The 15,365-nt window shown below is 42.6% G+C and overlaps 1 protein-coding gene across 2 annotated transcripts in view; it reads right to left on the bottom strand.

Moving 5' to 3' along the window:
• The window catches only part of LOC126190854 (carbohydrate sulfotransferase 11-like), a 362,774-nt gene extending 347,656 nt beyond the window's left edge, over window positions 1–15,118 (bottom strand). For both annotated transcript variants that reach the window (XM_049931443.1, XM_049931444.1), the window contains exon 1: window positions 14,852–15,118. In XM_049931443.1, the coding sequence (XP_049787400.1) occupies window positions 14,852–15,103 (252 nt within the window). In that variant the 5' untranslated portion in view covers window positions 15,104–15,118. The remainder of the gene's footprint in view (window positions 1–14,851) is intronic.
• Window positions 15,119–15,365: the final 247 nt, after the last annotated feature.

Below are 15,365 nucleotides of genomic sequence, written 5' to 3'. Positions count from 1 at the left end.
CGAAGCTTTATCTTTAATGCCCGAGTGGTATGAGGCATTATCTGTAACAATAAAAGACGGCCAATTTACTTTTTATATTGATTTTCCTTGAAAAAACTAAGAGACCATCTGTGATTTCTCTCTTCATAATGGTCGTTCGTTTCCTTAATCTTATAGCAAAACATCTTTTGACAGAAAACTTAAGACAGACCGAGTTGCCGGCCGGAGTGACCGAGCGGGTCTAGGCACTGCAGTCTAGAACCGAGCGACCTCTACGGTCGCATGTTCGAATCCTGCCTCGGGCATGGATGTGTGTGATGTCCTTAGGTTAGTTAGGTGTAAGTAGTTCTAAGCTCTAGGGGACTGAGACCACAGAAGTCCCAAAGTGCTCAGAGCCACTTGAACCACTTGAACAGACCGAGTTTTTTTGTGCAACAGAATTTTTGGAGTTGCACTACGCAGTCATTTGATCAGGAGTGACCGGTATTTACCCATGTTTCATTTTAACACCAGGCGTCTTCAGATTATACCTTCATAGTGCTTCTTCGAAATCCAAAGCGCCACCAACGATGTCTTGTTGTTTTATAATAATGCCTCGAATCAGACCTAGCACAGAGCAACACATTTTTTTTGTTTCTTAGAACTTTGGCAAATGTTAAATATATTGTGATACCAATATATGGAACTACGGACTGCGAATTTCAAGTGTAACGCAGTTCCTTACCCGTGGTTTTCTTGCTGTTTTTATCGGTTATGTGTAATTTACACAGGCCAGCCTTTACTGTTGTAGACAGCATTTTTTTTCTGTACACGATTTTTCTTTACTAACTCTCAAACACCATTTTCGCGAACCTTCGAAGTGTCTGCAGTGCTTTCAGCTACCTTCGTTAGACACATCAGAGTAGCATTATAGTAACTTCCTAGAAACTCGTCTGTACAAATGATATAAATTAACGTATTTGTCCACGCAGAAAGAGAGCACCTCGCTGGAAGTTCCTTCATCAGTTTCAGTTTTTTTTTTGCTAATTTGATTCTGTTGCGTAAAACAGTTATGCCACACTGAGAAAACACTAAAATGAAACAAAATATCAATGCATCCGGCCACAAATCATCCTCAACTGACTCTGGTAACTTAAAACTGAGATGACAGAGCAGTGTTGTTATAGTTGTAGCTGTTGTTTTTGTTGTTTCCAGTTCTTTGGAAGGTTTGATGCTATTCTCCACGCTACTCTACCCTCTACAACTATCTTCATGTCTGCATATGTGCTGCAACCAACATCCATTTGAACCTGCTTACTATTTAATCAATGGGTCTGTAATATTGACACCTATTAGCATCTGTCTTAACTGGAATTGAAATTATTACATTCTATGTTATGGCTATTTCGGCTCTCTTATATCTTACAGAGCTGGTGGAGTTCTGTTTTTGTTACGGCACGTTCTTCTAAAAAAAATGGTTCAAATGGCTCTGAGCACTATGGGACTTAACTTCTAAGGTCATCAGTCCCCTAGAACTTAGAACTACTTAAACCTAACTAACCTAAGGACATCACACAACACCCAGTCATCACGAGGCAGAGAAAATCCCTGACCCCGCCGGGAATCGAACCCGGGAACCCGGGCGCGGGAAGCGAGAACGCTACCGCACAACCACGAGCTGCGGACGCACGTTCTTCTAAGGATGACCCTAATTCTGAAGGAATGCCATCCACTCTATGTACCGTATTTCGGCTTAGGTCTCGTAGCACTGTTTCAAATTCTTCAATCAGTATCGTATCTCCCATCTTCCCTTCACCTTTCCTTTGGGTAGCCCATATCTATAATCTATTCATCTTTCAACTTTTCCCTCCTTGGTTAGTATTGGATTACCATCAGAGCTCTTTAATATATATTACAGCTGCTTATCTTTCCTGCGAAGCTTTCTTTCTTAAAAAAAAAAAATAACTATAGGTGCCATCAATATCTTTCATAATCATGCATGCCTTTAAGTTTTTGCATTTCTCCGCGAACTATTGTTGCATTACCTATGAATCTCCATATGAATCTCATTTGCAGACGTCTGTATTCTGTTTTGGCAGAGCAACACACCAAAGAAGAATACAGCAAAAGACATTACCAAGCTCGTTCTCTGGTGGTTGTTACTGTGTTAGTTGTTCTGTAAGCAAATTAGCTGTCAGTCACATTCTTATTCTAATCCACGAACATATGAATACACATATTTCGTTTCGTCACCCCGTTGGCGTGTCTTCAGCAGTAAAGAACTCGCGCACAGGGAGTGATCGTCCCACTTGTATCCCACAGACCATGCGTCAGGCGTTTGGATCGCGCATTCATAGTGACATTTCTTGCCACTCTCTTGCTGTACTGAGAGCTGCTTTGCAACAAGAAATACATTCTCTGCCTATCCAGTTACCACACAGCACTTTACTTGCACTATTGCTACTATTAGTAATCAGTCTCGTTACCGGCGTCATTCATTGTCGCACACCGAACTGAAATATACCTTTGTCAATGTCAAAGGTACCCTACACTGGAAAGTAAATTCTTTGTCAGATCACTATTTTCATGGTTTATAACTTCTTGTATTTTTCCACACTTTCCATCAGTTTTCTTCGCATTTATCACTATTTCTTTAACTTCTTTCGTCCTGTTTTACGACAACGGCACTGTAAAGTTTGCCCTCGGTATAAAAGACTCTAGCGTGTTATCTATAAATAGGTGGAAAGATCCATTACCGTTTAATTGCACGGTGGGCTGTCAATCACAGGTATCAATCACAACAAATAAATATCTAATAGTATACGCTTTACACATTATAGAGCACAGCGATCAGTTGTCGTTTTTTGCAGTTCCCTGTTGTCCGAAAGTGCACTGATACTATAAAATAGCACATGGGTAATGGCTAGGTACTAGGCGAAATCTAGATTTCCCAAATAAAACCTGCAAAAAAGGACGACTGATTGTTGTGCTCTATCATTTACAAACCATATCACAGTCGCTGAGTGCACCCAAGTTCCTAATGGAAGATAACCTGATAGTACTGTACCTTTGGGAGCCATTTAAAATGCAACTACAACATAAAATTAGCTACAGGACAGATGGACGGCAACCAAGGAATTCACTGGAAGGCTTTTAATGAAATGTATCTCACCCACGGAGGGTGTGGCTTACAAAATCTTCATTCGACCGATTATTGATTGTTACTTGACGGGATGTGATCATTACGATGCAAAATTAATAGAGGAGATTCGAGGAAGATCACCATGAAAACGATTCGGAGGTGCTCGTCCAACCTCGGTGGCAGACGCTACAGGAGAGGCATTCTGCATCACTGAAATGTTAACTTTTAAAATTCCGAGAGCTTAAGTTTAAACATAAGTCAAGAAACGTGTTACGTAATACTGCGCGAAATGACCATGGCGGTAAAATGATGAAAATATGAGCTCATTCAGAGACCTATCGGTGGTCGTTGCTCCTCCGAATCATTTGGAAAGTGGACAAATGATAGTCTTACAAAAAGTATCCAATGCCACACGCCGTAAAGTGCCTTGTGGAGTAAAGCCAGAGAGGATGGAGAAAGAAGTGCGTTTTCCACGGTAAACGATTGGGTTCAAATGGCTCTGAGCACTATGGGACTTAACATCTAAGGTCATCAGTCCCCTAGAACTTAGAACTACTGAAACCTAACTAACCTAAGGACATCACACATATCCATGCCCGAGGCAGGATTCGAACCTGCGACCGTAGCGGTCCCACGTTTCCAGACTGAAGCGCCAAACGATTGGCAATGGAACTACAAATTGCTACGTTATTGATTCCAGTCTGTAGGTTGAAATCACATTACGTTTCCAGCAATTACCGGAAGTATAAAATGGCTACTTAGCTATAGGCCACCTGAGGAAAATGACAGAAGACCCAAACTACAACACGGAATAGCATTTCGTGCCAAGTGCTGTGCTTGTCAACTGTGTAGAGAAGTGAAGAAAATTGCAGAAGCTTATGAACCTTTAGTTGCTTTCAGTACTTTTTACTAAACATACCTTAGAAGTAGGTAATAGCATTAAAATAAGTAAAGTTTCGATTATCAGTTGCGACCATTTCACGACTGTGACTGTGGAAAGATTATGGATAAAACGAACATGTGTTATGTATTAATCGACCACAATATTTTTGCACCTGAGACTTAGGACGTTGCGGTCGGTTTATCACGAGTCAGCGCGTAACCGGGGTTGACGGTATATGCACAGCTGACGTGAAAGCATTGTCAGCACGATGCGCTTTCCTTAGGCACCGCTGTACTTGTTTACTGTAACGTCACCGCCTTTTTGCGATAACGGGCAAGTGCATTAAAGTCGTGGCTGGGTACTGTGGAATAAATAAGTATGAAAATAAATAAATACAGTTGAGTCTACAGCGCGTTAACCGCTCGTGTAGCTGAACGCGTTGTATCTTTACAGGGATGGTAACAAACGCTTCCTCGATTTCTGGACCTTCCTAGTGCAACGATTCACTCGTCTACGATATCACCCGCGCTACCGCCAATACTTTGCTAATTATCTAGATATTGTCTTCTTGAACCCTCTTCACAGCTGGGGGTGTGTCGGGTATGAGAACTTAACTTTACGCGCATGTCAGTTGTACCAAACGGACCGGAACAAGTGACAGAACCGTGTGGACTCTTTCTTTGCGAAGACGTGGCCGCTCCAGTGGCGTGTTAGAAGGATCCATAGGCATGTTGATTGATGGTAGCAGCGGATGTAGTATGTGATGTGGGTTCCGCTGGAAGGACGGTCTTAAAGTCGTATTTAAGGTTAATTTTGTTTATTGTTGTTTAGCTACTTTCTCTACCCTTATAAGGGCACCATTGTACGAGTAAAGATGTTTTGTTTAACTTGCCTTCCAAATCGGAGGGGTTGGATCAGGGACGGGAAAGAGGAGACATCGTGGCCAGGCCCCGGGTTTCGACCCCTGTCCGCGCTATCTCCATCCGCCTGAAGCTCATTGCTCTTCTTCCTTAAATAATGTTAAAAAAAGAAAAAAAACGCGTGCAGAAATGCGAAAGATGGAGGTGAGCCAGCCTCGTATCGAATCCGTGTGGTGCAGTAACGACCTTTGGTCTGGTACAACTACCAAACTGAGCGTGGTTTTCAGCTGGTTTCGCCGTTCGTTTGGAAAATACTGGGCTGTTCCCCAATTTCTACATCAGGAAATACGATGCAAAACAAAATTCGATAAGACAGCGAACATCTTAAAAAATAGTAAGCTGTAATGGAGACGATCTTTATTTAAATCGCCCGATTAGCTAATTTCCATGACTTGTCCTTTTCAAGCACCTGTGAAATCCATGTGGAAGAGTATCACATTGTCATATTAACAGAATCTTCCGTCGGTTCTTGTTAGAACAACATAATAATAATATATATATATATATATATATATATATATATATATATATATATAAAATATTGTAGAACAAAAGCAAACTGGTGCTTTTCATTATTAGTATCACATTGTCATTGTACATCTCCATACATCGCCGTATGCAAGTAACACATAACACACCGCACACTAACGTACCACCTTACATGCGTAATATTACATATCACATGTTGTAATTGCCAAATTATTTTTCACTACACGTAAAAAATGGTGATGAGTTACTATGCATTTGCTTCACGTAAAATGATATACATGTTTTCGAGAGGATCGTTTTGGGATCTTCATGTCTGCAATAAGGTGTACCCAGAAATGAGTATCGTTTATACTCGCAATCATTTGCATTTTTGTTACTTACTGTTACCACTTACCCATTTTAGTGAAATACAAAGAAAATAAACAGACATTGTTTATATGTATAAACTGAGGAGTCTGCTGGTTCGTCAGTAATAATATAATTTAAATAAATAAAAATGTGAAGATAGTATTCCTATGGATTACCCTTCCGCAAAATTATCAATAGTTTGGCTTCTGTGTGTCTGTACATAGCATTCAGACACTGATGACCTACGGTATAAGGCATACGTTAAGTCTGGGTCGCTAGCAGTTAATGGATTGTACATTTTTTAATATTTTTTTTAAAATTTACACGTATCTCACATATTATGGTTAATGTACTGTATAAAATATTTTATTATGTCTGTTTGGATGCCTTTCGATAGTCTTTGATACCGGATTGTCTGGTAAACAACACAACAACGAAGTCTGGCACGCCAGTAATATACGTAATGTGCCTCTGACACTTTTTATCGATAGTATGAGAGCGTTTGGATGTATGTGTCTTTGACAACAAACCGGCAGCTGCAGCACTTAGAACAAGGTTCGTAATATGGTATTTAAAGTTGTCATGTTAACGTGGATGAATTCTCAATCTAAGGATGAAATATAATGCCAACTTTTTACGTGTAGTGAAAAATAATTTGACAATTACGACATGTAATACGTAATACTGTACATGCAAGTAGGAATTTTGGATGGTAAGGTGTTATGTTATTGAGAGGTGTGTAATATGTTACTTACACATGGAGATGTATGCAGACAATGTGATACTCTTTCACGTTGGTTTTACAGATGCTTGAAAATGACAAATCGACGAAATGAGCTAATCCCGTGATTTAATAAAGATCGTTTGCATTACCGCCTACTACGGACGATGTTTCTTTTTATTAACCATCGAACATCGTTTACACGATTCCCAGCTATCTAATGCACACGAATTTCCCCCCTTAGATTACCTTGACGACTGTGGTAACAGGAAGGACATCAGGCCACAAAGTTAAAATGAAAAACTTTCAAAATCATGAACACATCGAACCCTGTGTCACAAGATAAACGCTAGGAAATGGATACTGTACAATATGCTGTCGTACATTTTTAAGAGTTGTGCGCCACTGTTGAGACAGAAGTAGTGGAAAAGTCCATCGAGATTCAAGGAAAGTGAAGAGAGAAAAGAAGTAAGGCGAATCGTCATTGGTCATTAGGGAGCGACGACAAGCTCACAGAGTTGCCAATCTTTGCACCACATTTGCATCTTATCAATATCCAACTGAATATTTGTGCAGCTTTTTTTAAAATATTACTTTACAGAAAACTGTATCATTTGAAAAAAGTCTTAAGTTACTAGTAATACTGTCTACCATCCAGAATGGATTTTCACTCTGCAGCGGAGTGTGCGGTGATATGAACCCTTCTGGCAGATATCCTTCTTGCAGGGGTGCTAGTCCCACAAGGTATGCAGAACAACTTACGCGAAATTTGGAAGATGAGGAACTGGCGGAAGAATAGCTGTGACAGGCTGATTGCGAGTCGTGCTCGGGTAGCTCAGTAGGCAGAGCACTTGCTCGTGCAAGGCAAAATCCCCGGGTTCGAGTCCCGTCACCGAACGCAGTTTTAATCTGCCAGCAAGTTTTACTGTTTGCCGTGTCATTAACACTCGACACGGGCAGTAAAGGTGCTAACACTCTTGCGTATCTGAGGACGACAATCCATCCAAAATAACATGTAGCGTCCTTCTTACCAAGATCCTATCAGTCCTGTTTGATAACCCATGTAACCGAACTTTTGCGTTAATAATCTTGGGTGTGGCATTGAGTCAAATTCTTTTCTGGAGTCAAGAAATAGTGTATGCACCTGATTGTCTTCATCCATGTCTTTCAGGGCTTCATGTGGGAAAATCGCATGTTGGCTTTCCTTTCATTGATGTTTTCGGAATCCATGTCGGTTGGTGTAGAGAGACAACTCATTATGTTTATATAGTTTCTTAGAGCAAGGCTGTTGTTTAAGGTATGGGTAAATTTCCTGGTCATCCTCAAGAGATCTAACTCGCACTTGGAAGAACGGTGGTTTCAATGGCCTCCCGGCCATCTAGATTAAGGTTTTCCGTGGTTTAAGCTTCACCACCCTCTTCTCAATCTGCACTTCTGCTCTATCTCAAATGACTCCACCGTCAACGAGACATTAAACCGTAATCCTACTCCGTGTCGAGCGAGATTCCTACCATATCCAGTACTCGAAGGTCTAAAATAGAACTGAGATAGATCGGGTGAACCACTTCGACGGTCTGAAAACTATCGTCATCAGTTTTTCTATTACAATACTGTCCAGCCGAAATTTTTAGGAATATGTGAACTAAGTGCATTCAGAAAAGATTTTTTATATAGATAAATCAAAGGAAAAGAATATCAGAATTATTCGAATGCAGGAATACCTTTCGTGTCAAAGAGGTTCCTTGAAGTCTTCGTTTGTTGCTAACTCAGAAAAGTGTGAATGTTTGTGTATATTTGTTGAAGACGTAAAAAATAGTTATCGGAAGGTGAATATTATTTTTCACCTGGCTGTTTATTTTATGTCACTGACAGTGTATGACATCTTTCAGTGACTAACTACATTGCGTAACAGGCTGTCTGGCTTTGTGAGTATTGCTGACGGGAAGTAATAGTCTGAAAGTAACTTTTTCTATTAAAGTCGTGTTCCCTGGCATCCTATTTTCTTGTGCGGTTTACAAAATTCAAGATAGATTAGAGTTGCTAGCGACAAGCAAATGATGTGCATTTCTCGGTATACGCTTTTTCAACCGTCGTGATGCACCAGGTGTAGAAGAACGAAACCGTAGTTTCTCTATAGATGGTGCTAGCCGCCAATGTAGTGCTCTGCTTCCTGTAACGGCTGTCGACGAATGTCAACACACAGTAACCCAAGTTCCATAGATCGGTATTTGTTACAAACAATGTCGAGTTCTATGCCTACGAACTACGATTTGCTGACAGCATTGGTTTTCTGTTATCATTTGAAGAAAACTGCCACAGAATCGCATAGAATGCTTGTCGAAGCTTTCGGCGAACATACTTTTGGGAAAATACAGTGTTTCGAGTGGTCTAAAACATTCAAAAGTGGTGATTTTGACATGAGAAACAACGAGCGCGGGAAACCACCGAAAAAGTTCGAAGGCAACGAATTGCAGGCCCTATTGGATGAAGATGATACTCAGCTCCAACAGGAACTCGAGGAACAATTGAATGTAACGCAAAAGACCGTTTCTCTTCGGTTGAAAGCTATGGGGAAAATGCAGAAAGTGGGGAAAACGGGTTCCGCATGAACTGAATGAAAGACAGCAAGGAAATCTTCAAAAAATCATGACCAACCCTTAATTACAAATCCATGAAGATACTCACGACATCAAAGGAAGCCGACTCCGGTCTAGGCCTCCTCCACTAAAGACCGCACAGGCGCTGCACCAAGCCAACTTTAAAATAAATGACCGATGGAAAGAGGAATGGGAGAGCAGAACAGCAGTAAACTGCCACAGTATGCCATGCATCATTAGTAAACCAAAAGGATTTGGTTGCCCTCGCAAAGTTTGGTCAACTCTTAATCGCCTCAGAACCAACTGTGGGAGATGCGCCGACTCCTTACACAGATGGGGTAAACTTCCTTCGGCCGCTTGCGACTGTGGCGCTGAGAGACAGACAGTCAAACACATCGTGCAGGAATGCACACTAAGGGCATATGAGGGTGACACACAGGATTTCCTAATGGCGACCCAAGAGGCAATCGACTATATATTATCTAAGCTGGACGTTTGTTTGTGATTGCTCTTCTGTGAGTGTAAATTTACAATTGGTGGTGTCCTTATATACAAACTGTTATTTATTGTTCTGTTTATACATATGTCATTTTTTTAAAAATCGTGTTGTTTCTGTAATTTTAACTGTGATGTTATGAGCCATACGCTAAATAAAATTAGCAAGGAAATCGAAATACCACTTGTGAAATGCTGCTCGTCAGATACAAAAGAAATAGTGACAGGTGATGAAAAACAGATATATTCTGATTATCCTAAGTGTCGTAAATCATGAGTGAATCCAGGCAAACCATCGACATCCACTTGAAGACAAAATCGCTTTGGAACGAAGACAATGCTCAGTGTTTACTGGGATCAGAAGGGTGTCATCTGTCATGAGCTGCTAAAACCTGGTGAAACCGTTAACACTGTTCGCTATCAACAGCATATGATCGATTTACGATGGTTGACTGAAAAGTAACGCCTCCACCTTCGCAACTCTTCAACAGTTGGCGGCATTGATATGCGACAGGTATTGGCTTGTTCCGTAGCCTCTTCTCTACAGCTCCAGTTGGCAGGAAGCCTTAACATTGGACGGTTTGTAAGTAGGCTGTTTATGTTTTCTTATTGGCAACGTTACGTAGCGCTCTGTATGAAAATCACTGGCTGTGCTGTGTGCAGTCTGTGGCCAGTTTGCATTGTTGTCAGCCATTGTAGTGTTGGGCAGCTGGATGTGAACAGCGCGTAGCGTTGCGCAGTTGGAGGTGAGCCGCCAGCAGTGGTGGATGTGGGGAGAGAGATGGCGGAGTTTTGAAATTTGTAAGACTGGATGTCATGAACTGCTATATATATTATGACTATTAAGGTAAATAAATTGTTTGTTCTCTATTAAAATCTTTCATTTGCTAACTATCCCTATCAGTAGTTAGTGCCTTCCGTAGTTTGAATCTTTTATTTAGCTGGCAGTAGTGGCGCTCGCTGTATTGCAGTAGTTCGAGTAATGAAGATTTTTGTGAGAGGAATTTTTGAAAGTCAGATTGCGTTGCGCTAAAAATATTGTGTGTCAGTTTAAGCACAGTCGTGTATAATTTTCCTAAGGGGACGTTTCAGGTTGTGTTGTTACAGAGTAAAGTACGAAACCCTGGACAGACAGTCGATCAATGCGATTTAAACAACATGCAGTTATTGAATTCTTGACAGCACACGGTGTCACCCCAAAGGAGATTCATGGGAGACGAAACAACAGTCTATGGGATGTCGACACAAAGACTCGCCCCAGAAAAAGAAATTCAAGACGCAGCCCTCAGCTGGAAAAATCATGGCCACAGTGTTCTGGGACGCAGATGGTGTTATCCATGTTGATTTTCTTGATCGTGGAACAACAATAAATTCGGAGCGTTACATCACAACGCTGTGAACTCTGAAATGCCGGCTAACAAGGGTCCGAAAGGAAAAGGGAAATGTTTTCCTGCAGCAAGACAATGGATAACCACACACTTCACGTGCCACCACAGCAGAACTTCAGAGACTGAATCCCACCACCGAACGGCATCCTTCGTACAGTCCAGATTTAGCACCGTTTGACTTCCATCTGTTCCTGATAATGAAAGACGATTTGCGGAGACATCATTATGCTTCTGATGAAGACGTTGAGAGAACTGTGAGACTGTGGTTGCCTAAACAGAGTGTCGACTTCTTCCGTGACGGCTTCAGAAAACTTGTTCATCGATGGCAGAAATGTATGCAGTTGGCTGGTGATTATGTGGAAAAGTGAATATTGGCAATTAAAAATCACATTCTAAGGATTATTTCTGCGTTTGATTTTAATAAATCCCATCCAAACCGATCTAATGAAGGTGGAGGCATTACTTCTTATTCAACCCTTGTAAATCGAGCATACTTGAAAAACGACCGGAATATGGAAAAAGGCAACACAAAGTCAGATTGTTCCAAGATAACGCCCCATCACACACAGCAAAACGGGTCAGGGAAACGATCGAGGCTTATTCTCCAGACTTGGCTCCGTCCGATTATTATCTATTTGCATCACTGGGACACTGGGCAACGCTTCAATTCGTGTGAAAATGTACAAAAATGACTGGCTGACTGGTTCGCTTCAAAATAACTGTTTTTTTTTTGCGTGGTATTCATAGCCTGCCAGAGGTGGGAGAAATAAATAGTATGGAGATTATTTTGAATGAAATATTGTTTATCAGTTTCAAACAACAGAAGAGTAATTATTGCAACCAAATTCTGGGTTCACACTTCTACACCTGGTAGTACGTAGCAGGAACTTTATGCGGCTGACAGCGGTCTGTATGGGCTTGTTGTGGCTTTGTCGCAAAAATTGGATGTACAACTGAGGCAACGAAAATATGACGAAAAAGTAATTATTTTTTTGAGGAATGTTTAGTTCTTTGATGTTCTATAAGTAAAAATTCTGCGAGATGAAATGCTTCTTACGCAACACAGCAACTTGCGGGTCTAATGGACGTTAATCAGCCCAAGCCGGGCGTGAGAGAGCGCCTGGCTTCATGACGTAATGACGTCCACGGTCACGCGTGTCCACAGGGAGGACGTCACGAGACGCTGCCCGACTTAACAGCGCCGGAACTGCGAGACTCGGGAAGAGCAAACAGGCACACACACACACACGTAGAAGACAATAGCGGAAGAAAGAGAGAGAGAGAGAGAGAGAGAGAGAGAGAGAATTAAAATTCTACGGCAACTGCGGCCGCAGTTGCGTCGTTGTCTGACAAGCTGCAGTTCCTGTGCGACTTCGTTCGTTGATTCAGACGTCCCCGAATCTGAACATCGTTCCTCCTCAAATAGGCTGTATCTCTACAGTTCGCACTCAATCGAGTATTGTCTTGATAAACTTAACAACTCTCCCAGAGCAGTTGAGATGGCGGACATAAGCAATAGCGACTTATAAATTACAACACCTGCAAACCCAATATAATGTTTTATTGTTCTTGCCTGTTAAGACTATGTCTTTACCGCTAGATAATGTTCAGGCGCGGCGTTTGATAGATGTTAATTTACGTACAAATTTTCTAATTTTTGTATGTGTTTATCGTCTTGTGAACCAAGAAAACTCAAGAAGACACTGTGTTTTGAGGCAGCTCCTACTACTAGTGAGCTCCTACTACTAGTGTAATGTTAAAAAAAAACTTTATTTAGAAGCATAACAAATCACCATTTCCTTATTTGTTACCGGCTTTTTGACTGAGTGAGCCATTTCCAGAAGAGTTTAGTGCATATCGATGTAGCACGTATGTCAAATAATATGGCACTAATGGCACTTATTACGAGTGTAATTGCTTCAGCAATGCCTACAGCTTAAAATAAATCTGCGATGATGTAGGACTGAAGTGCATACGCACGACGCACACTGTGTTAGATGGCATAGGCATGGCATCGATGGACATTTAATGCGTGTTAAAGGGAAAACCAGTTACTTTCGTAATAAGAAGCTACGTTTTAATATCTTTAGGACTTTAGCAGTAATTTTGCGCTCTGTCGTTTGTGGCTCTTAGTTCTAATGACCCATTACATTCGGAACAGGATGAAGACACTTTCCAATAACAAGTATCGACTATAACTACAAATTACGGTAACCAGTTACAATGCACTTTCATTTCCGCTATGCGTTTCAGATGGTTAAACTTCCATCAAGTGGATGTGTGTCAGTACGACATGTACCTCTACGTATTGTAAGTACGAGTTCTCGGTAAACTTTGGCACCGTCTAGTGGCAAAGAAGAAGAAGGAAAGAACAATACACTATTCATGACTTCTACATTTAAATCTACATTTATGCTCCGCAAGCCACCCAACGGTGTGTCGCGGAGGGCACTTTACGTGCCACTGTCATTACCTCCCTTTTCTGTTCCAGTCGCGTATGGTTCGCGGGAAGAACGACTGTCTGAAAGCCTCCGTGCGCGCTCGAATCTCTCTAATTTTACATTCGTGATCTCCTCGGGAGGTAAAAGTAGGGGGAAGCAATATATTCGATACCTCATCCAGAAACGCACCCTCTCGAAACCTGGACAGCAAGCTCTGGACAGCGCCTCTCTTGCAGAGTCTGCCACTTGAGTTTGCTAAACATCTCCGTAACGCTATCACGCTTACCAAATAACCCTGTGACGAAACGCGCCGCTCTTCTTTGGATCTTCTCTATCTCCTCCGTCCCGATCTGGTACGGATCCCACACTGATGAGCAATACTGAAGTATAAGTCGAACGAGTGTTTTGTAAGCCATCTCCTTTGTTGAAGGATTACATTTTCTAGGGACTCTCCCAATGAATCTCAACCTGGTACCCGCCCTACCAACAATTAATTTTATATGATCATCCCACTTCAAATCGTTCCCCACGCATACTCCCAGATATTTTACAGAAGTAACTGCTACCAGCGTTTGTTCCGCTTTCATATAATCATACAATAAAGGATCCTTCTTTCTATGTATTCGCAGTACATTACATTGGTCTATGTTAAGGGTCAGTTGCCACTCCCTGCACCAAGTGCCTATCCGCTGCAGATCTTCGCTACAATTTTCTAATGCTGCAACTTCTCTGTATACTACAGCATCATCCGCGAAAAGCCGCATGGAACTTCCGACACTATCTACTGGGTCATTTATATATATTGTGAAAAGCAATGGTCCCATAACACTCCCCTGTGGCACGCCAGAGGTTACTTTAACATCTGTAGACATCTGTCCATTGATAACAACATGCTGTGTTCTGTTTGCTAAAAACTCTTCAATCCAGCCACACAGCTGGTCTGATATTCCGTAGGCTCTTACTTTGTTTATCAGGCGACAGTGCGGAACTGTATCGAACGCCTTCCGGAAGTCAAGAAAAATAGCATCTACCTGGGAGCCTGTATCTAATATTTTATGGGTCTCATCAAAATGTGCCACAGGATATCCAGAACTCATACATACAAGGTTTATTGACAAACATCCACCTGATGATGGAGGTTTAACTCTCCGACACGCGTAGGGGAAATAGGTTGTGAATGGTTACAGTAATTTGTAGTTACAATAAATATTCGTAACTGTCACGGTAAAACTTAAAGTGTTCCATCTTTAAAATAAAAAGTCTTTTTCAAAATACATAGTGCACTGCTGACTTCGTTATCTGAGTAGTTTTTGAAGTGGGATGTACCTTAAGGACGCCGTCTTCCGAATAACAGAATGAAGTTGGAGAAGGTCAGTTATGCACCAGCGGCACACGCGCGCCCCCACGTGGGTCGCACCCATCAACGCGCTGGCGCGCAGCGGACGGTAAGGAAGCGGCGCCGCACCTACCTGCTGGGGACCGCCGAAGGGAGCGTCGTCGTCTCGGAAGGCGGTGTCTGCGCCGCCGGCAGCCCTCTGGTCGACGAGCGCGGCCTGGAGCAGCAGCAGGGCCGCCGCGGCGGCCGCGAGCAGCGCGCACCAGCGCCCGGGACGCCCCCGCATCGACTGCCAGCTGGTCGATCGCGCGCCCGCGTCGCGCAGCGGCGGCAGCACCAGGCGCGCCTGCGACAGCGGCTGCCAGTGAGCGCGCATGCGCGGCATGCGGCCCGCCTCTCTGCCCGCGCAACAATGGGGAGGACCTCGGCCGGCGCGCGAGTCGCCGGAGCGTCACGAACGGTGGCGGCGGCTGGCGGCTGGCGGGCACCTGTGCAGGGCAGCGCCGCCTCGCTTAGTGGCCCACTCGTGGCTGCGCCGCCTATCAAGTATCGCAGATAAACGCAAGGTCGACGTCGGACTTGCCGACGAGAAGCGCAAAGTACGTCTGCGAGCTCAGTGATAAAACCTATGCGGCCAGGCAGAAATG

The sequence above is a fragment of the Schistocerca cancellata genome, chromosome 6 (assembly GCF_023864275.1).
Source record: "Schistocerca cancellata isolate TAMUIC-IGC-003103 chromosome 6, iqSchCanc2.1, whole genome shotgun sequence".
Classification (NCBI taxonomy): Eukaryota; Metazoa; Arthropoda; class Insecta; order Orthoptera; family Acrididae; genus Schistocerca; species Schistocerca cancellata.
Note: the sequence above shows the minus strand (reverse complement) of the source record. Positions and strands in the feature narration are given on the sequence as shown.